The 25,160-nt window shown below is 35.0% G+C and overlaps 2 protein-coding genes across 2 annotated transcripts; one reads left to right on the top strand and one right to left on the bottom strand.

Annotated features, from left to right (window-relative positions):
- The first annotated feature begins 5,744 nt into the window (after positions 1 to 5,744).
- LOC132175859 (putative copper-transporting ATPase HMA5) lies at positions 5,745 to 12,236 on the top strand. Its single transcript, XM_059587934.2, has 6 exons — positions 5,745 to 6,084; positions 7,751 to 9,157; positions 9,540 to 9,794; positions 10,073 to 10,195; positions 10,545 to 11,024; positions 11,446 to 12,236. The coding sequence occupies exons 1-6, from the start codon at positions 5,746 to 5,748 to the stop codon at positions 11,860 to 11,862; spliced, it is 3,021 nt and encodes a 1,006-aa protein (XP_059443917.2). The 5' UTR covers position 5,745; the 3' UTR covers positions 11,863 to 12,236.
- Positions 12,237 to 13,851: 1,615 nt separating this feature from the next.
- On the bottom strand, positions 13,852 to 21,154 carry LOC132175379 (putative copper-transporting ATPase HMA5). The gene is made up of 6 exons (XM_059587319.2): positions 20,814 to 21,154; positions 16,118 to 17,509; positions 15,751 to 16,005; positions 15,212 to 15,334; positions 14,606 to 15,085; positions 13,852 to 14,517 (listed from the first exon to the last, which is right to left on the bottom strand). The coding sequence occupies exons 1-6, from the start codon at positions 21,105 to 21,107 to the stop codon at positions 14,101 to 14,103; spliced, it is 2,961 nt and encodes a 986-aa protein (XP_059443302.2). The 5' UTR covers positions 21,108 to 21,154; the 3' UTR covers positions 13,852 to 14,100.
- Between the last annotated feature and the right edge of the window lie 4,006 nt (positions 21,155 to 25,160).

The following is a 25,160-nucleotide window of genomic DNA, read 5'->3' as shown; positions in this document are numbered from 1 at the left end:
TGGATTTTAGTAGGGAGATGGGTTTATTCAATATAATTCTAGAGTGAGATGCCTTGCAAATTGTTAATGTGGTCAAAGCGGGGATAAAAAATTGGAGCAAATATGGTCATATAGTAGATGGAATCAAGGAAAGGATGCGTCTTTTACGGTCTTGTAGAATTGAACATGTTAATTAAGAGGGACGTGAATTTGGCTACCCATGTTTTAGCAAGCACTACAAAAAATCATTTTTTTACTGACCAGAGTTTTTTGACGTGTCATGGTGTTTGACACGTCAAAATTTTTTTTTTCTGACATGTGTTGAAGGTCAAAAACATAGGTGTCAATAATTTTTTTTTACTAACGTGTTACTGTTTGACACGACAGTAAATTTTAAAAAATTATTAAAAAAAATAATTTTTCTTTTTTTAAATTTTTTCTGGAATTTTTTTTTTCAATTAAAAAATTTATTAATTTAAATTTTTTTTCAATTAAAATAATTTTTTTAAAAAAAAAAATTCACCAATTTCATCGTTTCTCCATAGTCTAGCCCTCTCCCTCTCTTCATTTCTCCATTTTCTCACTTCTCTCTCTCTCTTCTTTTCTCCATTTTCAAAAACCCAAACCCAAAAAATCAAAAACCCAAATCAAAAAATCAACTTGAAAAATCAAAAATCCAAACGTCAAACCCAACAAATCTTCAAAAACCCAAAAAATCTTCTTATATTCTCTTCTCCCTTTTTTTTTTTTTTTTTTTTTTTTCTTCTGCTTCTCATCTTCTTTTCTTTTTCTTCTTCTTTTTCTTTTCTTTTGCTACTCTGCAGAGAGATTGAGAGAGAAGAGGGAGATTGAGAAAGGGAAAGAAGATCTGGAAAGAATAAATAATAAAAGAGGGAAAGAAGAGAGAGAAAGTTGAATGTCCAGCTCATTTTTTTTAGTGACGTGTTAGCATTTTACCACATTAGAAATTTTTGACGTGTTAAAAAACCACGTCAGTAATTACTGACCTGCCAACTTTGCCATGTTAGAAAAATATTTACTGACGTTGCATTTTTTGTCACGTCAGTAATTAGTGACGCAGCAAAAAGTTGTGTACTGTAGCTACGTCAGAAATTGATTTTTTTGATTTTTGATTTTTTTTGATTTTTTTTGATTTTTTGATTTTGATTTTTTATTTTTTTGGTAGTGAAGAGAAGCTATTTTTTGTGTTGTGGATAATGTTTGAATCGAAGAGATTCCAAATAACTTCTATATTGTAATCCGAGTGCAATCTGCCCTAGTTTGATCTTTGATTTATCAATAAAGTATATTCTATGTTCAAAAAAACATAACTTAATTAATACCTTTGACATAACTTAATTAATACCAAATATTATGTGATTGCTCAATCGTAATCAAGCAAACGTACATACGCGCGTCGACTTTTCAGATTGCTTGTAACGTAATTTCTAGAAATATTTAATAATCTTTTAGTTTATGGTTCGGCTGTTTTCTGATGTACACAATTAAATTACAATATATGTTGAGGAAGCAACCCTTTACGTAATCAGGAATCTATAAAATCATGCTTGGCCACCTCATCTATCTCAAGAGCTTAATTTTTAAGACAAGTTGATGATTTAATAGTACTATATATTATTTCAATTTGCTGCTTGTTTTGGTCTTCCAAACCAAGATAGATGTTGAAATATGATTATGAAATTATGTTGAAATAACAGCGAAAGCAAGAAAGAGAAAAAAGAGACAAAGAATTTATAGAGAAAGAAACAACCACGTGGTTTAATATTCTTAGACAGAATTTATAGAGAAAGAAACAACCACGTGGTTTAATATTCTTAGACACTTACATTTACCACTCTAATAGCCCCTAGGACTACATTATGTTCTCGTTAACTTAAATTGATTATTTACAATACATATGTTCATCTTTATAGTTGTATATATATATATATATATATATATATATATATATATATATATATATATATTGTAAATTGTAGGAATTTTATTGTAAATTAGTTCAACTATAATTAAAGACTAATTTTACTCTATTATTCTAAAAGATCGATAGTCCGACTTTGCTAAAAGATGAGTTATATTTGCGTTATTATTCTAAAAGGATTGTCAAAGTTACAACCAGAGTTCCTCAACTTGCCTTCAATATTGTATTACAAATTTTTAGTGTGTTTGAGAAAAAAGAATAAAGTCGAATAATGTTATAAAATGCTAAAAACACATAGTAAAGAATGGGAAGAAGGTAAAGGAAGATAGAATGAAAAGATCCGTAATTATATGGAATACAATTAGGTTTTACTATATGCTTCATTTTTCAATGGATGTATATATATATATTTTAAAAGTGCTTGCGAATCTCTAGATCATAAAAGATTGAAAATCGAATCATGATCAGGACATGATTTAGGATTGAACAACTATTTTCGTACCTACTCCCACTGTGTGCAGCATCCAGCATATTAGCAATATATATGGATTTTACTCAATTATCCAAAAAAAATAAAGAGAAAGAAAAAAAAGAAAAAAGAAAAAAGAAAAGCTACTTGTTTCCACTTTCTAGAGAGAGGCATGGTATGCAGAAGCTTAATAAGTAATGTTATATATCACATTAATATTTTACTATTATCATATTATGTTGTCCTTAAATTAATCATTATTAAAAAAAAATGGATCAGTCCTCATTAAGAAAAAAAAAATTAAAGATTAATTAACAATATCATATCAACATAATAAAATAGTGATATGAGATATTAGTGTGGTATATGACAATATTTTTATTCAATATTGACCGTTAGAATATATATGATTGTTGTTAGAACGGAAAATATCCCGAACCAGCAATACTGCTCGATCAACAGCCTCCTTCCTTTGAAGTATCTTCATAAGTTCATAACCTTCATCCACACTCGTGGGCTAAATCTTTTAATAAACTTGTAATGAAGGGAGAAAGGGGTGTCAACAGGCCGTCGGTCCTCTGACCATATGCAGTCCGACGCCCAAGTAAGCGTTTCAAAGCTATGAGGGAGAAAATTAAGAGACACCATGTGAGAAAGCTCCTTCTTAATAAAGAAGCCCCCTTGTTTTTGTGTAAAGGATGGTACCCGGAGAATGGAGGGGAAGGAGACCTTATAGGTCCTCTTGGGCCCTCCAGATGTAGGCTTCCCTTGAGTTATAATGAATGAAAAAAATTAGGAAATTGATTTAAATTTAAGATACGATATTTTTATTTTTATTATATTTAGTGTTTTTTTATTAATGTTTTCATCACTAATATTTTACATTACATTTTGATAGAATATGCTCTTTAAATAAACACATAAAATGCCTAAGGTTCAAGAGTCTTTTAATTTTAGACCACATCCTGATACGGGATTGCACAAATACAATGATGTATTCAATTTTTTATTTTAATGGGTTCATATATCATATGATTTTAATTAGTATTATTATTATCAATGTAAACGGGTGGTCCCATTTTGGAGGATTTCCTTAAAATAACAAAAAAAAAAAGTAATCATTGCGTTACTGGCGTACACGTAACACATCCACATTGGTGATAGGTCTGTCTCAAGTCATGTCTTTTTCGAGTGCACTCTTGTCTCTCTCTCATTTGCCAAAATGGGCGGGAAAGGTTAATGAATCTACTTTCCTTGCTCTTGTTTGATTTCCACTAATCCCCAGTCTCTTTTTAATAGATTTTTCAGTTGTTTTCCGCTAGGCTTTCATTTCATTTGTTAGCACAAATCAGACGTGCAGTTAACAGAGCTTATCAATTTAAAATGAAATAGAAAGTGTATATAAGATTTAAATTATTTAATTAACAATGTATATAAAGTCATTGTTCATAAGTTTTTTTTTTTAAAAAAAATTAAATTAAATAATGAGAAATTATATACAATATCATTAGATACATCAACATTAAATTTTGACAAGAAAATTATGGAATTCATCGTTCTTACATGGAATTAATTCCTTGGACAAAAATTTGCTACAAATTAGTTTGTAGCTAATTCATACAAACTCATCTAATAAATTTACATGTGTGCTCATAACTATTATAAAAAAAAAAAAAAAAAAAAAAAAAAAACATGTGAGAAACACGTGCTTCTCACATGTTTATGGACACATGTCACTTTATTAGATATGTTTGTATCAATTAGCTACAAACCAGTTTGTAGTAAATTTTTATCCGAATTCCTCGATCTCCTTTCCATCATTATCTAGGTTTTGTTGCCCATTTATTTGGAAACTAAAATTATCTTTTAGTGGGTTCAATTGAAAACACTTTTTGAGATTTTTTTATTTTTTATTAAAACTTCACAAAACCCTTATGAATTTTCAAGTATTTTAAAATTACTTCCTCAAATTCAAAAACTCTTAGTTTAGGGTATCGAGCTTTCAATTTTTTGTAATGTTCTCAATTCGTTAGGATTTTCTGTTAAATCTTATCAAAATTTCCAAACTACCCATGTAAAAAATTGCAAAGACTCATGCGCAAGTATTTTTTACAAATTCCATTAAGTCATGATCAACAAAGTTTGATACATTTAATTGAGAGTTTTTAAAGGTTGAGAGAATAATTGTAAAAGTGATGAAGCTTTAATAGAGTTAATTATTATTATTTTTTTAATTTTAATTTTTTTTACACAAAACAGTAATAAAGTACATATTTTTTACTTTTATATCACATCATACTCTAAAAACAAAAACCTTCAAAAATTAAACCCATAATTCCATGAGGTGATAATAATAATAATATGGGATGGTTGTGGGTGACAATGATCATTATATCCAGAAAAAAGATATCGATGGTGATAATGGTGTTCATGACAACACGGCACTAATTAATGACGTATGGCCATGTTGTTTCTGTTATGTTAGGAGAGTTAGGTATGCAAGTGCTCACTTACATATTAAGTGGTCTGGGTCCGTTTAGCAAATCTTTTCTGTTTTTACTGTTTAAGTCACTTTTTTTTTAAAAAAAAATAATAATATGGAGGCAATTAATTAAGACAATCACTGAAAGACTCTGGATCGATGACCAAGTGTACGTACGTTGGCCCAATTAACATGGTCGAACGTACAAATTAAAAATATTGGTTGACCTTCAAGTTATTATTATTTTGCTTTTAAAAATGAATACTCAAATCATTGAATCTATCAACCGCTAAATTAAATGTCAACTCGTTGGCTGGCTCAGCTAGCTAGCTGTGTTTGAGGATGATGAGAACTATCTGTTGGAGCTATAGCAGAGCTTTCATGGCTTCTTGAACCATTCAAAGGTTATCACTTGTGTGATCTTTCGAAGCATAAAAAAAATAAATACAAATAAAAATAATAATTAAAAAAGAAAAAGAAAAAGGAAGAGGTGCATGCACATTGCGCACCCAGCCAGAACTTTTATGAATAGGACACAGTCTCGACCACCTTTATGTTTTTTTTTAACCGTTAAAGACAATATAATTCATTATACGTATATGATTCTTTCTTGTTCTTCATTGCATGCAGATCATCCTATTAATTAAACTGATTTTCCAGATAGCCTAGGAAGATGTTACTTTAAATTTGTTTCTGATATATATATATATATATATTGATTAATACCGTTTATCTCAAGAAATGGTATGGTAGGACCCAGAAGAACTGGGCATTTTTTATTTTTATTTTTTTACTGTAAATTATTCCAGCATCATAGAGTATAAAATGTCTGCAATTATGCCATTTTATCATAACTAAATTATAAGCTTATATATGCTCATGGCTGCCGCAGCTACCAAGTCTCAGGCGCCGTCGACGTCGAGTTACATTTGCAGTAGATGTTGGGGGGGACGACACTTGTCGCCAAGTCCACAGAATCCGGGGCCGGCGGCCTGCAGCTCATCAACGGATACGCGCCGCCGGCCAAGAGCCATGTCAACCAAAGACGAAAACAAGGTGGCAAAGGCCCTCTTCTCAGTCAACGGAATGACATACTCTCCCTGCGCCGGAGTGATCGAGGAGGCTGTCAACCGGCTTCCGGGGATACGCAGCGCCGTCGTTGATTTTCTTAATTATAGGGCCCAAGTCCTCTACAACCCTGGTTTTGTCGACGTGAGTTGAATTACTATAGCATTTTTTTTTTTTTTTAAATAATTTCCAAGAAAAAACATATTTATCCATTTAATTTAATTACTTATCATGTTCGATCTCTTTAAAATTTAAACCCACATAAGTTTGTAGTACTACTCTTCTATTTTACTTTTCTTTTTCTTTTTTTTTTCAAATGCCTGCTCATTTGTTTTTGTTCATCACCGTTTTATTTTAAATAATTGTTATGCTTTTTTATTTTATATATTTTATTTAACTCTCTTCTATAAACTTTAAATTTTGTATAGAGATATATAGATGATTAAGTGGAAATTACTGGATTTTATGTTTATTGAAGGATATATATGATCTATGCTGATTGTGATATGCATTGAATATGATTTTCACCATTTGTATGGGTACAAAATTTTCATAGAAAATTTATTATCAGAATAAAAAATATAATTTTAAGTTTAAAAAGGTTTTCCACTTGAAAACTATACAAACATGAAGACCTTTCATTTAGGCCTTTTGACATTAATGTACAGAGAAAACCAAAAACTCGAAATTATTTTTACCTTTATATCACATCAGAACTTATTATTTTTTAAAAAAAAAACAAAACACATTAATAAACATTTATATTATGAGAGCTCTTACATTTTCATATCGTTCTCAACAATTAATGGACTCACAATATTGTAAAGGTAGAAAACACAGAGGCTTTTATGAGACTCATTTTTAGTTGTTCAATAATTCAAGATGTAACTTACTTCTTGTGCTCTCTATTAATTGGCCCCTCTCTTTTCCCTGTCACAAGCTTTTCCTTTCTTTCATGTTTTTCGTTTTCCAAAGACACTACTCCAGCAAAAACTGGAAATAAACCAGAAACTGCAAGCCTCTCACTTCTGCAACAAACTATACACTAAAATCAAATCAAGAACTTCACATGAATTCCCCACATATTTTCCCAAGTTTTACTAAATTTTCCAATTGCCAGATATTGCATGTAGATAGTAGTAGTATATATAGCACACCAGCCAAGTCTGCATAACATAGTCTTCAAAGTCTTTGTCCATAATTCCTTGAATCCCCAATACATCACATCATCCCAACGAATAAATTGATAAATTTCTTTTCTTTCTTGATTGCTAGAAGATGATTGAGAGACTTATAATGTTCCCCATTATTATTAAGAAATATATATATATATATATATATATAATACCACAACAAAAGAAGATTAAAGGGTTCTAATCCCCAATCTTCACTTGATATCCTTCATCATCATTATTTCTTTTTCCATTTTTCTGTATCAGACATACCATTTTACTTAATTTGGTGTCCCAAAGCCAAAGGTATGTGCTTTAATTATAAAATCATTACATACTTCTTCAAATGATCATCCTAAAAAAAAAAAAAAAAATAGAAATGTTTGGTTTTCATCTTTTGCCTATCTCTTGTCCATCTCATGTAGGTCCTACAGATTTAATGGTGAATTTAAAAGAAAATGAAAAAGAGATTTGTAAAAGAATGACAACCAAACACACCTCATAAAATTTTTTTAATTCAGTAACGTAATTTGCCAAAGTCCATGGAAGTCATTCTTTACCACCACTTTGCAGGAAAATTTGGATTGCATAGAATTGCTCAAGGTAATTGAACTGTATATTGGCTTGACATTTTATAGGAGGAAACAATACGTGAGACTATTGATCATGTTGGATTTCAAGCCACATTGATCAATGTTGACATAAACGAGAGATCATCCAGTGCAGTTCAGGTATGCAAAATACACATAAATGGAATGACCTGCACTTCTTGCTCCTCCACCATTGAATCAGCTCTCCAAGCAATTCCTGGAGTGCAGAAGGCCCAAGTGGCCTTAGCAACAGAAGAAGCAGAAGTCCATCATAATCCCAAGACTGTGAGCCATAATCAACTACTGCAAGCCATAGAAGATGCTGGATTTGAAGCCATACTTATCAGTACAGGGGATGATAGTATAAGTAAGATAGAGCTCAAAGTTGATGGCTTAGACACTGATGATCATACTGTGAGAATGATTAAAAAGTCTCTCCAATCACTCCCAGGGGTTCAAGAGATAGTAATATATCCTGAACTCAACAAAGTTTCCATTTCATACATTCCAGATATGACAGGACCCAGAATTTTCATCAGTATTATTGAGTCAACTGGGAGTTCTAAAGCAATGCTATATCCCAAAGCCAAAGGAGAAGGAAGAGAAGCTCGTAGACAGGAGGAAGTTGATCAATATTACAGATTCTTTTTATGGAGTTTGGTTTTTACAGTTCCTGTGTTCTTAACATCTATGGTTCTGATGTATATCCCTGGAATCAACCATGTGTTAGACATAAAAGTAGTCAACATGTTGAGTGTTGGTATGCTTTTGAGGTGGGAGCTGTCTACTCCAGTGCAGTTCATTGTAGGCAGGAGATTCTACACTGGAGCCTATAAATCTTTGCGCCATGGTTCTGCAAATATGGATGTGTTGATTGTCTTGGGAACAAATGCAGCCTACTTCTACTCTGTCTACTCATTGTCAAGGGCTGCTTACTCTAAAGATTTCAAGGGCACAGATTTCTTTGAGACAAGCTCAATGCTTATTTCATTTATTCTGCTTGGGAAGTATTTAGAGGTTTTGGCTAAGAGAAAGACATCGGACGCCATTGCCAAGCTCATGGACTTGACACCTGAAACAGCAATATTGTTAGCTCTGGATGATGAAGGAAATGTGATGAGTGAGCAAGAGATTGATAGCCGGCTAATACAAAAGAATGACGCCATTAAAATCATCCCTGGTGCAAAAGTGGCTGCAGATGGTTATGTTCTGTGGGGGGAAAGCCATGTGAATGAGAGCATGATAACAGGAGAAGCACGGCCGGTGGGAAAAAGGAAGGGAGACATGGTGATTGGAGGAACTGTGAATGAGAATGGAGTGTTGTATATTCAAGCAACACAAGTAGGATCAGAGAGTGCTCTTTCACAGATTGTTCGACTTGTTGAATCTGCACAGATGGCGAAAGCTCCTGTGCAGAAGTTTGCTGACAGCATTTCCAAATACTTTGTGCCTCTGGTAAGTATTATTTTTAGTGCATTTGACACTGAGATTTCGCAGATTAAAAATGCGATTTTAAACTAATTCGCAGAAAATATATTGTTTGGGAGTGCATCTTTAAAAATTGTGATTTAACGTATAAAAATCTGTGTTTTCAAATCATTGGTAAGGAATGTGTTTTTTTTAAAAAAGCAGGATTTTAAACGCCAAACTACTAAACACTTAACTGCGTTTTTAAAAATCGCATTTTCAAACTTGGTTTATCAAACCCAAACGGACCCTAGTATATAAGAAAAATGTTTTATCCTCTTTCTGGATTTATTTTTCTGAAGTTTTTCTTCTGATTATTATTTTGTAATTTGTAGAGGCCTTCCTGAGAAGAAATAGCTTTGTTTTGCAGGTCATTATGCTTTCATTTTCAACTTGGTTTGCCTGGTTTTTGGCTGGGAAGTTGCATAGCTACCCAAAATCCTGGATACCATCTTCCATGAGCAGGTTTGAGCTTGCACTTCAGTTTGGGATCTCTGTCATGGTCATAGCCTGCCCTTGTGCTCTAGGCCTAGCAACTCCAACTGCTGTCATGGTTGGTACCGGAGTTGGTGCATCTCAAGGTGTACTGATTAAAGGCGGCCAAGCTTTGGAAAGTGCACATAAGGTATAGCAGAAGAAATTCATCTCAAGATCAGTTTCCTGCTTTATATGAAAATGGCCAAAATGGGATTCCATCGACACTACTTATAGTGCATTTGGCACCACAATTGCGATGCTTAACTACGTTTTTAAAATCTCATATTTTCAAATTGCACTTCCATTACCAACTCAAATGCTTGGAGGTTTCCTAAATTTCTTCTCTTTTTATGCTTTATGTATTGCAACTACTTGACTTGGAAACAGTCCTAGCTTTGCTTCATGTGTATCTGTTTTATCTTGTAGGTGAACTGTATTATATTTGACAAGACAGGGACTCTCACGGCTGGGAAACCGGTGGTAGTGAACACACAACTTTTGAAAAATATGGCACTTAGAGAATTCTATGTGCTTCTTGCTGCAACTGAGGTACGTTTTCTGTTTTTCTGCAGAACACTCACTCTTTAAGAGAACTTATCTTTGTAGCAAGGACGGTATTATAAGTCCATTTGAGTTTACAATTTCAAAACATGCGATTTTAAAATATATAGTTTGAAAACATTTTAAAAACACAGGTAAAATTGCAGTTTACCTTTAAAATTGTGTATTTTTAAAAAATACATTCCCTTATCTACAATTTTCCTATATTTTAAAATCGTCAATTTTTAAAAACTCACTCACAAACGCGACTCAATTTAATATCTCACTTTTAATATGCGAAATCGCAATACCAAGCACATGCATTGATATGTTTGCTTGATATATATGTCTGTACTAGGTGAACAGTGAGCACCCATTAGCCAAGTCCATAGTGGAGCACGCCAAGGGATTCGTAGAAGATAAAGAGAACCCTGCTTGGCCGGAAGCAAGAGACTTCATCGCCATCACTGGCCATGGAGTGAAAGCCATTGTTGAAAACAAGGAAATAATTGTGGGCAACAAAAGCTTGATGTTGGACCAGAGCATTGCCATTCCATTGGAAGCTGAAGATATGCTTGCAAAAGTTGAAGGGATGGCTCAAACTGGCATCCTAGTATCTATAGATGGGGAAGTGGCTGGAGTTGTAGCCATATCTGATCCACTTAAACCAGGTGCTCAAGAAGTCATTTCCATTCTCAAGTCTATGAAAATTAGGAGCATAGTGGTGACTGGTGATAATTGGGGAACTGCAAAGTCTATTGCCAAGGAAGTAGGAATTGAAACTATTATTGCAGAAGCCAAACCAGAGGATAAAGCAGAGAAAGTGAGGGACCTTCAGGTATGTAAAGAACTTAGCTTCAAGAAAACTTTTCACTAAATTCAAGCTTACGGGCTGACAATTTTTTACACGACCCGCAAACTCAATAAGAAATTAGTAGATTATGGTTAAAGATCTGACCCATTTAATTAAATGAATCGTGTTAAAGTTGATTTATATAGTCTTATACTTATCCCTTATGAACCTGACAAGCAACATAAGGGTTGACAATTTTTGACACGACCTACGAATCCAACACAAAATTAACATGCCATAGTCGGATAACCTGGGGGACCAACCTAGGATTTCTCCAAGTGTTGACTCATCCAAATAAAGGTTTTGTCTTCTTAAAAAAGGAACTTGATGAAGGCCATATATATCTCTTCCTCCATGAATAGCTTTTTGTTGCTTAAATCATGTAAGTTGTTTTCTACATTCACAGGCTTCAGGCTACATAGTGGCAATGGTAGGAGATGGCATAAACGACTCACCAGCACTTGTGGCAGCAGATGTTGGAATGGCAATTGGTGCTGGCACAGACATTGCTATTGAGGCAGCTGACATTGTTCTAATGAAGAACAACTTGGAGGATGTGATAACAGCCATTGATCTTTCAAGGAAAACCTTCTCACGTATACGTTTAAACTACTTCTGGGCTTTAGGGTACAATGTACTTGGCATCCCAGTTGCCGCTGGAGTCCTTTTCCCGTTCACTGGTTTCCGTTTACCACCATGGATTGCTGGAGCTGCAATGGCAGCCTCTTCTGTCAGTGTTGTTTGCAGCTCCCTCTTGTTGAAGAACTACAGGAGACCCCGGAAGCTGGATAACCTTGAGATACATGGAATAAGGATCGAGTAATCAATAATCCTGGTTTTGATCCTTCTTTTGTTTTTTGTTTTTCTCTATATTTTTCTAGGAGTGAAGGTTCTCCTAGGAATCAATTTAGCAGCTGTTAAAGCTATATCTCACGACAGTATCATATGCTCCGGAAGACAGCATAGCCGATCCTCAAACTCAGCATAGCTGACTCTCAAATTCACCCTCATTCCTTGATTTCTGGTTCCTTGTTTCATGCTGCCATTTGAGCTCCTGGTTTCGTGCATGATATCATGGCTGCTTCTCAGCCTAAGATAGAAGTCTCTTATTTTCCTTCCCGAGTTTGGTTTCTGTTGTACACTACCTAGGCTGCTTTTGTACATAGGCACATGGCATTTCCTCTTTGTAATTTGCTCTCTCAGCACTACACACTGTTTTGGTAAGTTAAACAAATCAGTGCTTCTCAAATTCTATCAGTATCTTGGCTGATTGATGAAAAATTTGTAAATAGAGTGATTGGCTGATTGGTATTCCATGTACATAAAGGATTGTGTGAGAATTGATCAATGGCTCTTGTTCAGTTTGAGAGGTTGTGTGTGTGTGTGTTTTTTTTCTTGTCCTCAAAATGAGGAATATTTATTACTCCTAAAAAGAAGAGGAATAGATATTCCTTTCTTATTAGAATAGTACATTAATCTCAATCAGTTGAGACCATGCCTAATGAAACGAAGATCACTAGTTCGAACTTCCCTTCTCCTCTTGTTCGAACATGTAAAAAAAAAATAGTACATTGATTAATATCCCAACAAGTGCCTTCAATAGATAAAGACAGAGAAAACCAGTTCCTCCTCGCTCATTTGGGCCACTGAGACTTCCAAGCAAATTAACCAACCACCATGCATGCATGTCCCTCCTCGCTCGCCTTTGCCAAGCTCTTGCATCAAACCCCATCACCCACCACCTCCACCATCGTGGCAATTAGGGGTGTAAATGAGGATGCAGATACGGTTATTGGCAATATCCGCATCCACGTAATGCAATTATCACTTTTAGAGTCTTTTGGAATTTGAATAATCAAAGCACTTGTAACAAAATAACACTCAAACAGCTTGTTTTTCAGAAGATGAAAAGAAGTAAACATAACCCTACATTAAATCTAAAACGACGTCATTTTAGTGAATTTAGTTTATACTATATAAACAGTAAAAACCAATACAAAAAAATTGCACACTCAAACAATTGTCCATCTTCTCTTTAAGTAGTTTTCGTATCCTAACTTATGGCATTTAATCTTTAGTAAGTTTAATTTGATGTTAATATTAGTTTGGCCTTGTATTAGTGGCTTAATGATATTGGACATACCATGTGTTGCATGAGGCTTATATAGTACCACGTCGGAATTATGTAGGGACCTTAGGATGTGTCTGAAAGGAGGTTTAGAAGGGATTTTATATTTGAAATGGATTTCTGCCTAGAGCCGGAAATTTCAACCCCCTCTAGACGAACGTTTGGCCTCTTCTATCTGAATGTTTGATGGTTAGACAATAAGCCTATTTTGAGTGGTTTAGCTCGAGGTTAGAAACTAACGTCATGTATTTTTCTCATATTTTGAGGCTGTGTAGCCTCAAGAAGACCCTATGGAGGAATCGTATAACCCAAGTGAGTAAAACTCACACGGATACCTGTTATTATTTATTTTCGCATGGTATGATTATTTTATGTATCAAATGTGCACGTTTACAACTCACATTAAATATATTTTGATTAATGTGATCTTCATTTAGTGAAAATATACTTTTGTGAGTTGCTTACCATTTCTAAGGGATGGGATTTTTATCTTGAAAAATTCTAGACTTTCAATTATTTTGTTACTCTTTTACAAATTTTGACATGTATCGGCATGTGATTGAAGGGTGTTAAAAAAAAATTTGTAGGGGCCAACGTCTAATTTGACATGTGTCAATTTGTAAAATAGTTCTGTCTCTATTAACCAGAATTCAATGTGCTTCTTACAAAATAGGTTATCCACATAGTTTAAAGATCAAAATCCATATTTATTATATATTTTACAATCCTTACTGCATGAAAGATACATCCATTCTACAGATTCCTCTAACACCAATCTAATGTACATGGAATGCCATCTGACCAACTTTGCTCAGATGATATTTTATCTTCTTCAACCAACACACTGCCTAGATTTGTTCCTAAGAAAACATTACACCTGCATACATATATATACTGATATACACCAAACTGGATCAAAGCCATCATTAAGAATCACTCGATCCTTATTCCGCGAATTTCAAGGTTGTCCAGCTTCTTGGGTCTCTTGTAATATTTCAACAGCAGAGAACAGCAAACAACACTGACAGAAGAGGCCGCCATTGCAGCTCCAGCAATCCATGGCGGTAATCGGAATCTAGTGGATGGGAAAAGGACCCCGGCGGCAATTGGGATGCCAAGCACATTGTACCCTAAAGCCCAGATGTAGTTCAGCCGAATGTGAAAGAAGGTTCTCCTGGAAAGATCAATGGCAGTTATCACATCCTCCAAGTTGCTCTTCATGAGAACAATGTCAGCTGCCTCTATAGCAATGTCTGTTCCAGCACCAATTGCCATTCCAACATCTGCTGCCACAAGTGCTGGTGAGTCGTTTATGCCATCTCCAACCATTGCGACCACGTAGCCTTCCGCCTGTGAATGAAAATATATATAGATGTTATGACTAACAAGCCTTTGAGAATTGAGTGAACAACTTCTGAAACAATGTTCTTCTATCTACCTGAAACTCCTTAACTTTCTCTGCTTTCTGCTCGGGTTTCGCTTCTGCAACAACAGTTTCAATTCCAACTTCCTTGGCAATGGAATTGGCAGTTCCCCAATTGTCCCCTGTCACCATGATGCTCCTAATTTTCATCGACTTCAGAATCAAAATGGCTTCTTCTGCACCTGGTTTTAATGGATCAGATATGGCTAAAACTCCTGCAACTTCCCCATCAATGGATACCAGAATCCCAGTTTGGGCCATCCCTTCAGCTTCTGCTACTATTTCTTCAGCATCCACTGGAATGGCAATGTTGTGTTCCAACATCAAGTTCTTGTTTCCCACCATTATTTCCTTGTTCCGGACGATGGCCTTCACCCCATGGCCAGTAATGGAAACAAAGTCCCGTGCTTCTGGCCAGGCAGGGTTCTCTTCATCTTCTCTGAATTTCTTGCCATACTCAACAATTGCCTTTGCTAATGGGTGCTCGCTGTTCACCTGATGAAGACATTTCAAACCAACATTATTAACTGTCATCATGTATTATGGAAAATACTTTTGTCCAGCCAACTTTGTCGACTCGACGTACATGATAACCTCAACATTTTCTAGAAGAAGGCATACCTCAGTTGCAGCGATAAGTTCATAGAATTCTCCAAGTACCATATTTTTCAAGAGTCTTGTGTTAACAACAAGAGGCTTCCCAAGTGTGAGAGTTCCTGTCTTGTCAAATACAATGCAGTTTACCTGAAATATTGTTAATCAGTCCAAGAGAAGCAAATATTAGATTGCTGAGAGCCTCACGGGTATGACTTAACCTAGACCAGATGATTTTACGACTTAACCTTCCATGAGTTACTATAGCTAGACAAAGCCGACAGCATTGTCAGGTGAGTACAAACTATAATTTTTCATTTTCTTCAAAACTCCCTAGCTAGTGGATGCCAAAAAGAAGAAAGAAAAGAGAACATAGAAACTATACAAGCCTAGAATATTAGCCAATCATATGATACTTAAAATAGCCCCAAATTTCCCTCTATAAACTTGGTAATGAAGTAGAAAATAATGTTCATCAGCTTAATCACACAGCTAAGAGTCATTAGAAAGGAACCAGCATCACTTGAACAAAAATAGCAAACAGTGAGATGAGTGTAAATGCAAACCTTATGTGCACTTTCTAATGCGTGACCCCCTTTGATCAGTACACCCTGAGATGCACCAACTCCAGTGCCAACCATAACAGCGGTGGGTGTTGCTAGGCCTAGAGCACAAGGGCAGGCTATGACCATGACAGATATCCCGAACTGGAGTGCAAGCTCAAAGCTGTCCATGGAAGATGGAATCCAAGATTCTGGGTACCCATGGAATTTTCCAGATAAAAACCAGGCAAGCCAAGTTGAAAATGAAAGTATAATGACCTGTGAAAAAAATAATCCATTTGCTAACGAAAGCCTCCACAAACATCATATTGACAACTTTAAGCACTCTACAACATGACCACAGAAATGATGTAAATCAGTATATACTCACCAGGGGCACGAAGTATTTAGAAATGCGGTCAGCAAACTTCTGAACTGGTGCTTTAGCCAACTGGGCTGACTCAACGAGTCGTACAATCTGTGAAAGAGCACTCTCTGATCCTACTCGTGTTGCTTTTATGTGCAACACCCCATTCTCATTCAGAGTGCCTCCAATTACAGTATCACCCTTCCTTTTTGCCACTGGCCGTGCTTCTCCTGTTATCATACTCTCATTTACGTGGCTTTGACCCCAGATAACAAAACCATCAGAAGCTACTTTTGCTCCTGGAATAATTTTAATCACATCATTCTTTTGTATCAACCGACTGTCAATTTCTTCATCAGTCACGACATTTCCCTCAGCATCCAAGGTTAACAATATTGCTGTCTCGGGTGCCAAGTCCATAAGTTTAGCAATGGCCTCTGATGTCTTTCCTTTAGCCAAAACCTCTAAATACTTGCCAAGTAGAATAAATGAGATAAGCATTGAGCTAGTCTCAAAGAAATCAGTACCCTTGAAATCTTTAGAGGTAGTGGCTCTCAACACAGAGTAGACTGAATAGAAATAAGCTGCATTTGTTCCTAATGCAATCAAAACATCCATATTAGCAGAACCATGGCGTAATGCCTTGTAGGATCCAATGTAGAATCGCCGGCCTATGATGAACTGCACTGGAGTTGATAGCACCCACCTCAAAAGCATACCAACACTCATCATATTGACTACCTTGGTATCAAATCCATGCTTGATTCCAGGAATATACATAAAGACCATGGAGGTAAGAAATACAGGAATTGTAAAAATCAGACTCCACAAAAAGGATCTGTAGTATTGCTTAATTTCCTCCCCTCTATGAGTTTCTCTTCCTCCTCCTTCAGGATATATACTACCTTTGAAACGTCTTGATCCAGTTGAGTCAATCACGTTAATGAAAGTTCTCGGTCCTGTCATATCTGGTTTGTAAGAAAGGGATATTTTATTGAGTTCCGGAAATATTATTGTATCTTGAACGCCTGGAAGTGCTTGAAGAGACTCTTCGACTATTCTCATGGAACGACAAGTACGTACACCATCAACTTTGAGCTCTATTTTGCTTATGTCTTCTCCTGAACTAATAAGTATGCCTTCAAATCCAGTGTCTTTTATGGTTTCCAATAGCTTGTTGGAGCTCACAATCTTTGGATCATAATGAACCTCTGCTTCTTCAGTTGCTAAGGCCACCCGCGCCTTTTGTACACCATGGATTGCTTGCAAAGCTGATTCAACAGTGGAGGAGCAAGATGTGCAAGTCATTCCATTTATGCGCATTCGGCACACTTGAGTGGATCTATCATTCACCTCATCTTCAATCAATGTGGCCCCAAATCCAACATCTTCAATAGTCTCACGAATGTTCTCCACCTACATGATGTTAAATAGCAGTATAAAAGCTTATTGATTCAACTAGAAGCACATCTTTAACTTAATACAACAAGGAACCCAGAGGAAGAAAGAACATAAAATCATTATTCAACTAGAAAATGAACACTTGGCAAAATTGTCAAGAACCCAACCTTCCTAGCTAAGTTGTGAGAAAATTGACAAAGTACTATTAACACCAGCATTCGATCAGCAAGTTCTCTTGCTGAGCTGGACAATAGATTCTGAATGATTCAGTCACCACCTAAGAGTTCACTATCTGTAACAATATGATAGCAGAACGTTGTGTGACAACAAGTGGTGGATTACCAGGATGAAGAGGAGATTTTTTATGTAAAGCAAAAATTCATAATTGTAGTCAACTTTCTGGATTACAAGTTGACAACTAAACAAAGTCTTCAGAGCAACTATTTTCTATTTAACTTGGCAAAACTTGAACTTTGCTGGCATCAAACTGGCCTGTTCACCCCAATGAGCAGAATGAGCAATATCCAGTGTAGTGCAGAGTTAGTGTCCAAAAATCCAATCTAAGGGTCAACTTCAAATAGCTAGACCCTAAATCAGTCTAAACCCAACAACCCAAACTAGGTTGGGTATCAAATAAAAAGTTTCTATTTGGAACCATCAATTAAAGGAAATAGGAGCGATTATTTGTTATATGGAGCATGTTATATTTAATCACCTAGCCCTTATAACTAAATAGTACCAAGGTTTAACCCCATAGAAGAAAGAAAATTTGGAAGCCTACACATTGTATAGCCTACTGATTGTGATTTGTAAGTAACTTAATCTTATCAGCATAAAGAAAACTATTTTATCTATGGATAGTAATCAGTCTCCTGGCCTGGATGGGTTCTCAGCTGGCTTTTTTCATAAGCTTGGTTGATTGTTGGTGTGGATTTGGCAAAGGCTATTCAAGATTTCTTCAAGTTAGGCAAACTTCTTAAGGAAGTTAATGCCACTATAATAACTCTTGTTCCCAAAAAGCAGAACCCTTCAGTAATGGGAGATTATAGGCAAAAATCCTGCTGCAATGTGATGTACAAATGCATAATCAAGATACTTGCTAACAGGCTTTCTTTCTTTCTTTTTTTTTTTTTTTTTTTTTTTGATAACAAGGAACCCCTCCAAGGCAGGGACACTTTGTGTACCCACCTCTGTCGGGTAAACCTCATTTTTGCTGGGGCTGGATGCAATAATCAGTTCCAATCAAGCAGCTTTTATCCCTAACAGAAGCATCTCTGAAAATATTCTGCTTGCTCAAGAATTGGTAAGAGAACATCATAAGGAGAAAGGTAAAGCTAGGTGTGCAATTAAGATAGGTATTATGAAAGCCTACGACTTTGTAAGTTGGGATTTATGTGAATTCTGTCACGTTGATAAAGAAGGTGCTCAATGAGTTTGCTAAGATATCAGGGCTGACAGTAAATCCTAGTAAAAGCTCGGTGTTCTGCTCAGGAGTTAATAGAAGGGAAAAAGAGGAGTTGCTGAGGTGTTTACAGATGAAGGAGGGAGTTCTGCCTATTCAATACTTGGGTGTCCTGCTTATATCCAAAAACCTTTATGCAGAAGGCTGTGGGGTACTCATAGAAAAGGTGTGAATAGATTCATGGTTGTCTAAGCATTTATCATTTGCAGGAAGGTTGCAGTTGATCTCCTCAGATTTGTACAGCCTACAAGTTTTTTGGTGCAGCATCATTATTCTTCCCAAGAAGATTATAAGATTGTTGGAACAAAAACTTAATAGATATTTGGGGTCCGGCAATGACACTATCAAAACAAGAGCAAAGGTAGCTTGGGACCATATTTGTGTTCCTTAAAAGGAAGGGGGATTGGGGTTTAAGAGAGTAGAGGATTGGAACAAAGCTGCAATGTTGATGAGGCACATTTGGAACTTATTTGCTAGGGCAGGCTCTTTGTGGGTAGCGTGGGTGAAGGAATATTTGTTGAAGAGTGGGAGCTTTTGGCAAGTTAAGGTACCGCAGCTTTGCTCATGGAGTTGGAGGAAAAGTTTGAAGCTCCGTGACTTAGCTAGAAAATTTATACAATTCAGAGTTGGAGATGGGAGTAGCATCTTCATGTGGCTTGATTGGTGGCACCCAGATGGAGTGATTTATGAAAAAAGAAAAAAAAAAAAAAAAAAAAAAAAAAGGTGAAGATTATGGCAAAATGAAGATTTAAACTGACCAATGAAAATATGAAATTATGCAGAAGATGGAATTTATCGGCAAGGACGTTGGGAGCTATGAAGTCCAGTTGATGCAGTTTTTGAGAGTAGTTGTTGAGTGCAGATGTGATCTGCTGATGCAGCTGTTGTTCCAGCAGTTTATGTTGGAGTGCTCTATATTGATTAAGTTCTATTCATCCTTTATATATATATATATATAGCAGGCATTAAAACCGGACTGGACTCAAGCCAAACTTGTACTGGCATTATATTATACCCTTCTGCCTTCGGCCTCCTTAGCTTAATCCAAATTACAAACCTAAATCATTTTAGAGTACAAGACTATAAATTTCTGTGTATGTCATAATAATAGGAGACATAACATATATCTCAATCATCCTAAAGCAATCAATAGAAAAATAAAGAAAAATGTAGAAGTTTTGTATGCAAGGGAAAGAGAAGGGCCATTTAATGGCGGTAAACGTTTCTTCATTCTTAATATAAGATGATTATGAGGGCTAAAAAAATATTCCGGACATAATTCAAGCTAATATCCACCTTTTTTTTTTTTTTGGAATAAGATCCTCTCAATTTCAAATGAAATAGAGAGTATTCAGTTAGTATTTTTTATAAAAATAAATTTGTTATTTTAATTTTTTAGACAATTGTAACCCTTCAAAATACACTAACTAGATATTCTCTATTACGAGTCATTTTCACTATTTTCAAGGGAATCGTAGCTCAAGAGTCAAGAATGAATCAAAACGTAGCCATATCATTCAAAATGACTTCCACAAGAAGCTGTAAAGCATCAAATAGTATCAATCATTTTTCAAATGGAAATTTTATTAGATCAAATGAACGAGAATAATTCTTCCATTTCTTTCTGAAAACAATTCCTAAAAAAAAAATCCCATTCATTCCAAAAGAGTCGAACAAAAAAAAGATCTTGTCTTTTCATCTACCTTGTTAAAAATCAACAACAACAAAAAATATTTACACACCCATATATATGGATAGAAAGTAAAACACTTTCCCAGAGAGAAAACACTTTCTCCAGAAACAAACAGAAAACACGAAATCCAACAAAACCCAGAAATGGTTCAAGGAGCAACTTACATTGACGAAGCTAGGATAAAACAAGACATGTGCCTTGTTGTTCAAGACGTCGACGACCGCCTCGCGTATCCCCGGAAGCCGCTTGATGGCCTTTTCGACAGATCCGGCACATGCGGAGCATGTCATCCCGATGACGGAGAACAAGGCCTTGGCCTCCGGCCCCAGCTCCGCACTGCTTTCTTCCCCGGACACACCCTTTGGGTACTTTGGCATCGACGGATAGTGCGGCCGCGGCAATAGGCTCCCATGGCTCTCGTGGCCAATGCAAGCTAATGCCCACAACTTGTTTGCCATGAACGCGTTACTTGTACTACGTATATATATTTATATATGTCTGCCAGTTTTTCAAAAGGTTTTTGGAGGGTTTGCTTCTAGTTCTGCAAATTGAACAACCAAAGTTTAAATAGGAGGGGATGGAGGGTAAAGTTGAAATTTTTTATTTTTTATTTTTTTTAGTTGCGTGCAGATTGTTGACACCATTTTTTTAAGGATGTTTTTGAGGATCTACGCAATGAGAACGGTTGGTGTATGTTTGACCAAACAGGCACAACTTTTAAAAAATTCTTAAGCAATAACATTTTATATAGTCTTTTTTTTATTTGATATTTTAAAAAAAAAATGGTATTTTTCTTCATAATAATGACATTTTAAAAATTAAAAAAAAAGGACCATTTTTATGAAGAAAAATACTATTTTTATTTTTAAAAAAAAAAAACAAAATACCAAATTATAAATAAATAAATAAAAAGGCTACATAAGATGTTATTGCTTCAGAAATTTTTTTATTTTTTATTATTTAAAAAAAAACCCAAAATTGTGCTAAAATATTATGCCTTAATCATACCTCTCGATCAAAACGAGCGTTAGAAAAGGCAAGGGCTGAGGCTGAGGCTGAGGCTGAGGCTGGGTGGATCGTGGGGTGTACTACTACACTGACTTTTATGTAACGCCATGATTATAGTATTAGATGCGCAGGGTCCATGCTGATATGACCCGTACCACAGTATTTATTCCTCAACCTTCAGCTCCATTAATCACAGCATCAAATTTTTTGTAAAAGTAATAATTATAGGAGAGATGTTTGGTTTCCTTCTCTTTGTACATGGTAAGAGATGTGCAAATTTAATATTAAATTTGTGAGAGTTATACGTGAGTTTCATAGATTTAATAGTGAAGGAGAACACCTAACATATTTCTTATTAACCTTTCCAAATCATTCAACACTGTTAGCATTACTTAATTACCGACAATTTGGTGTCTCCAGCAAAGATGCTCTCACATTGGAAGGACAAACACAACAACTGATGTCATTGAAAACAAATTTTTTAGCCGTAACTTCTTGTCTTATGTTGGACAGTTTTCTTAACAAATAAAGGGCAGAGTCAACTAACACCTTAATTATGGTTTAATTACATGGTTCCAGGATCAGGGACAAAAGCACAGAGGGTTGGGGATATATGGCCCCCCTGGTTTACAATTTTTTATTTTTTATTAATATATAATTTAATAGATATAAGTTTTTGGCCTAACAATTAAGTTTGACCCGTCATTTATGCTTGTTTTAACTCTCTTAAAGAAAATCCTAATTCCGTTCCGGTTTGAAAGCTGCCGGCCGGCCGGCAACAATTAGAAGATAGTTTGTCTGTCTTAAATAGTTGCCAAGTAGTATTTTCTTATCTATAGAGTGAAATTAAGGAGTGGCTGAGGGAGGGGCACATCCATTTGTGTCTCATAAATCATGAGTGTGTCTGGGCACATAACCTAAGAGTAATTGGTCTAACTATGGACTTTTTTAAGGTCTTTTTCTTTTCCTTATCAAGATGATCCCAAATTAAAGGACCTTAGATTTGAATTGACTATAGTGCATGTTACTGTATGTGCTCAATTATATGTGTTCTTTTCAACCTTGGATGTAGGTTCTTATAAGTTGAATTACGTAAATTTTAATGTCATGTGTGATTGGCTTGTTTTATTCTATTATTTTTTTGCTTCTTTGTGATTTGAAAAAAGTATTTATCACAACATATACAATAATAAGTTGATATAATAGTGAAAATAAACGATATGTCAGCCCAGTAACTCGAGTAGGGTTCACTTTCCACCAATAATTTGATAGAAGGCTTCACAAAGGTCTTATGTTTTAATATCACTCTAAATTCGGGTCTATAAACCATCGAAGTGAAAAACCGGGGTCTCAAAGTAAAAGGTGCTAAAGCACAAAAAGTGGTGGCATGACTTTGTTTGATAACACTTTTTCTTTCTGTTTTTCAAAAAATAAAAATAAAAAAAATTAACAAACAACCCAAAACGCAAAACACTTAAAACTATTATGTCACACATCAAAAATTTTCCAATAAAAAAGCAAAAACAAAAAGCACCCTCTAACTAGAGGATTTGTCCATCACCAAAAAAAAAATCATTTTTTAAATGGTATATTATATTGTTCATCGACTTATATGGCATTGCTTCCATGGCTATTCTTAGAATATATTAGGACAAAAACAATTGATGTCATTGAATATGAAGTTTTTGGCCTCAACTTCTTGTATTATAATGGTAAAATACATTTTACCCCTGAACTATTCATTTATTTGCACTTTTAACTTCAATGTTTAAAAAGTGACACTTTACTCTCTTCCAAAACTTCCAAATTGTTGGAATTCAACTATTCTAATTTTTTTTATTTTTTTATTTTTCCAAAATTTCCCCACCCCAAGTTAAAAAAAATTAAAAAATTAAAAAATTAAGGGGTGGCCGGCCACCCCAGTTGGGCCTGGGGGTGGCTTCAGCCACCCCAGATCGGCCACCCCTTAATTTTTTTTATTTTTTATTTTTTTTAACTTGAGATGGGGGCAAGTTGGGAAAAAAAAAAAGGTCAGAATGGTCAAATTGCAACAATTTGGAAGTTTGGAAGGGTAAAATGTTACTTTTTAAACTTTTGGATTAAAAATGCAAATGGGTGGATGTTCAGAGGGGTAAAGTGTATTTTTTCCTATTATAATTTAGAGCCCATTGCTGAACAGTTTTTTTAACATAAGAGTAGAGCTAACATAACAACGCCATGTGAATTAAGAACACTTTTTTCTTAATACTCATACCTTGGATTGTGTGTGTATCGTAAATGTCTTATGTGATCATAAGGTTATCTATCAAACCCTAATTTTATTAAGTCAATAAGAAAAGTAAATTTTTTTTTTTTATTTGCTATTTTTATGAAAGTGGAGTTATAATTGAAGAAGGAAATCGGTCTTCTCTCTAAATCAGTTTGGTATATCGTTAGAAATCTAACGAGAGAAATTGATTTTTGGCGTTTATGCGCAATTATTTCAAATAGAGATTTACAAATGAAGGCATACGGACGTGGTTACAGAAAGCTGCCGGCAATAATTAGAAGATAATTAAATTGCAATGATATGTTTCAATAAAGTCTTATCTTGAATAGTTGCCAATTAATATTTTATTTTCTGTAGAGCCAAATTAAGGAGTGGCATAAGGTCATCTCCTCCAATACTTCATGAGTGTGTCTCGGCACATAACCTAGGAGTAATTGGTCCATATATGGCACCTATACATCAATATATGTAAGACTATGGATTTAAAAATAAATAAATAAAAACAAAAACTAGAATAAAACTATGGATTTTTGTAGGTCTTTTTCTTTTCCTTTCCTTCTCAAGGAGTCAAGATAATGCAGGAGGACTTTAGATTTGAATTGACTTTAGTGCATGTTTCTATGCCCAATTTCGGGACAAGATAGGTGTTCTTTCCCAAGTATGTTGATGAATACCTATTATTCCCTTCATTCCCTGTAGATATTTCGATTCCAAGAGTGTGTTTTGCATAGTAATTTTGTAGGTTAAATGCGCATTTTTAAATAAAATTATAAAAGTATTTTATTTGGAATTGTATTTAAAAAAAAAAAATGTGTTTATCTAAGTCGAGATTAGAGATTTTGTGCAATTAACTCTCCGTATTACATAATATTATATACAATTAATATAAGAAGGCAGGTGAGCCGTGCACTTCAAATTGCTCAATACCTGTCAATTATATAGAGCCACTTATCCTCTCACATTAACTATATGTATTACATGCAATACCGACAATTAATTATAACCAATTGAATTTCAAATTTGCATCAAGCTGACATTGCCAAGCTTATTTCAGGGGATTCCAATTACATGGCGGCTCGTAACTAATTGACACTAACCTTAATATAAGTTATTATAGCACCATGTTTGGCATCATTGAGCAACCTATCAACAAAGGGAACATTTGGTTTGGTATAAAAGCGTTGACTACATGTTGTTACTAATTAACCCATTAACTAGTCCAAGTGCATCCTCT

This window comes from Corylus avellana, chromosome 3 (genome assembly GCF_965113065.1).
Source record: "Corylus avellana chromosome 3, dhCorAvel1.hap1.2, whole genome shotgun sequence".
Classification (NCBI taxonomy): domain Eukaryota; kingdom Viridiplantae; phylum Streptophyta; class Magnoliopsida; order Fagales; family Betulaceae; genus Corylus; species Corylus avellana.
The sequence above is the reverse complement of the archived record's forward strand: the minus strand, read 5'-3'. Positions and strand labels throughout refer to the sequence as shown.

Coding starts and splice junctions, on each gene's coding strand:
- LOC132175859 (XM_059587934.2), top strand. CDS start 5,746: ATGCTCATGGCTGCCGCAGCTACCAAGTCTCAGGCGCCGTCGACGTCG. Junction 9,795..10,072: donor CTTTGGAAAGTGCACATAAG/GTATAGCAGAAG, acceptor TTTATCTTGTAG/GTGAACTGTATTATATTTGA. Junction 10,196..10,544: donor TGCTTCTTGCTGCAACTGAG/GTACGTTTTCTG, acceptor TGTCTGTACTAG/GTGAACAGTGAGCACCCATT.
- LOC132175379 (XM_059587319.2), bottom strand. CDS start 21,107: ATGGCAAACAAGTTGTGGGCATTAGCTTGCATTGGCCACGAGAGCCAT. Junction 16,006..16,117: donor CTAAATACTTCGTGCCCCTG/GTGAGTATATAC, acceptor TTTTTTTCACAG/GTCATTATACTTTCATTTTC. Junction 15,335..15,750: donor CATTAGAAAGTGCACATAAG/GTTTGCATTTAC, acceptor ACAATATTTCAG/GTAAACTGCATTGTATTTGA.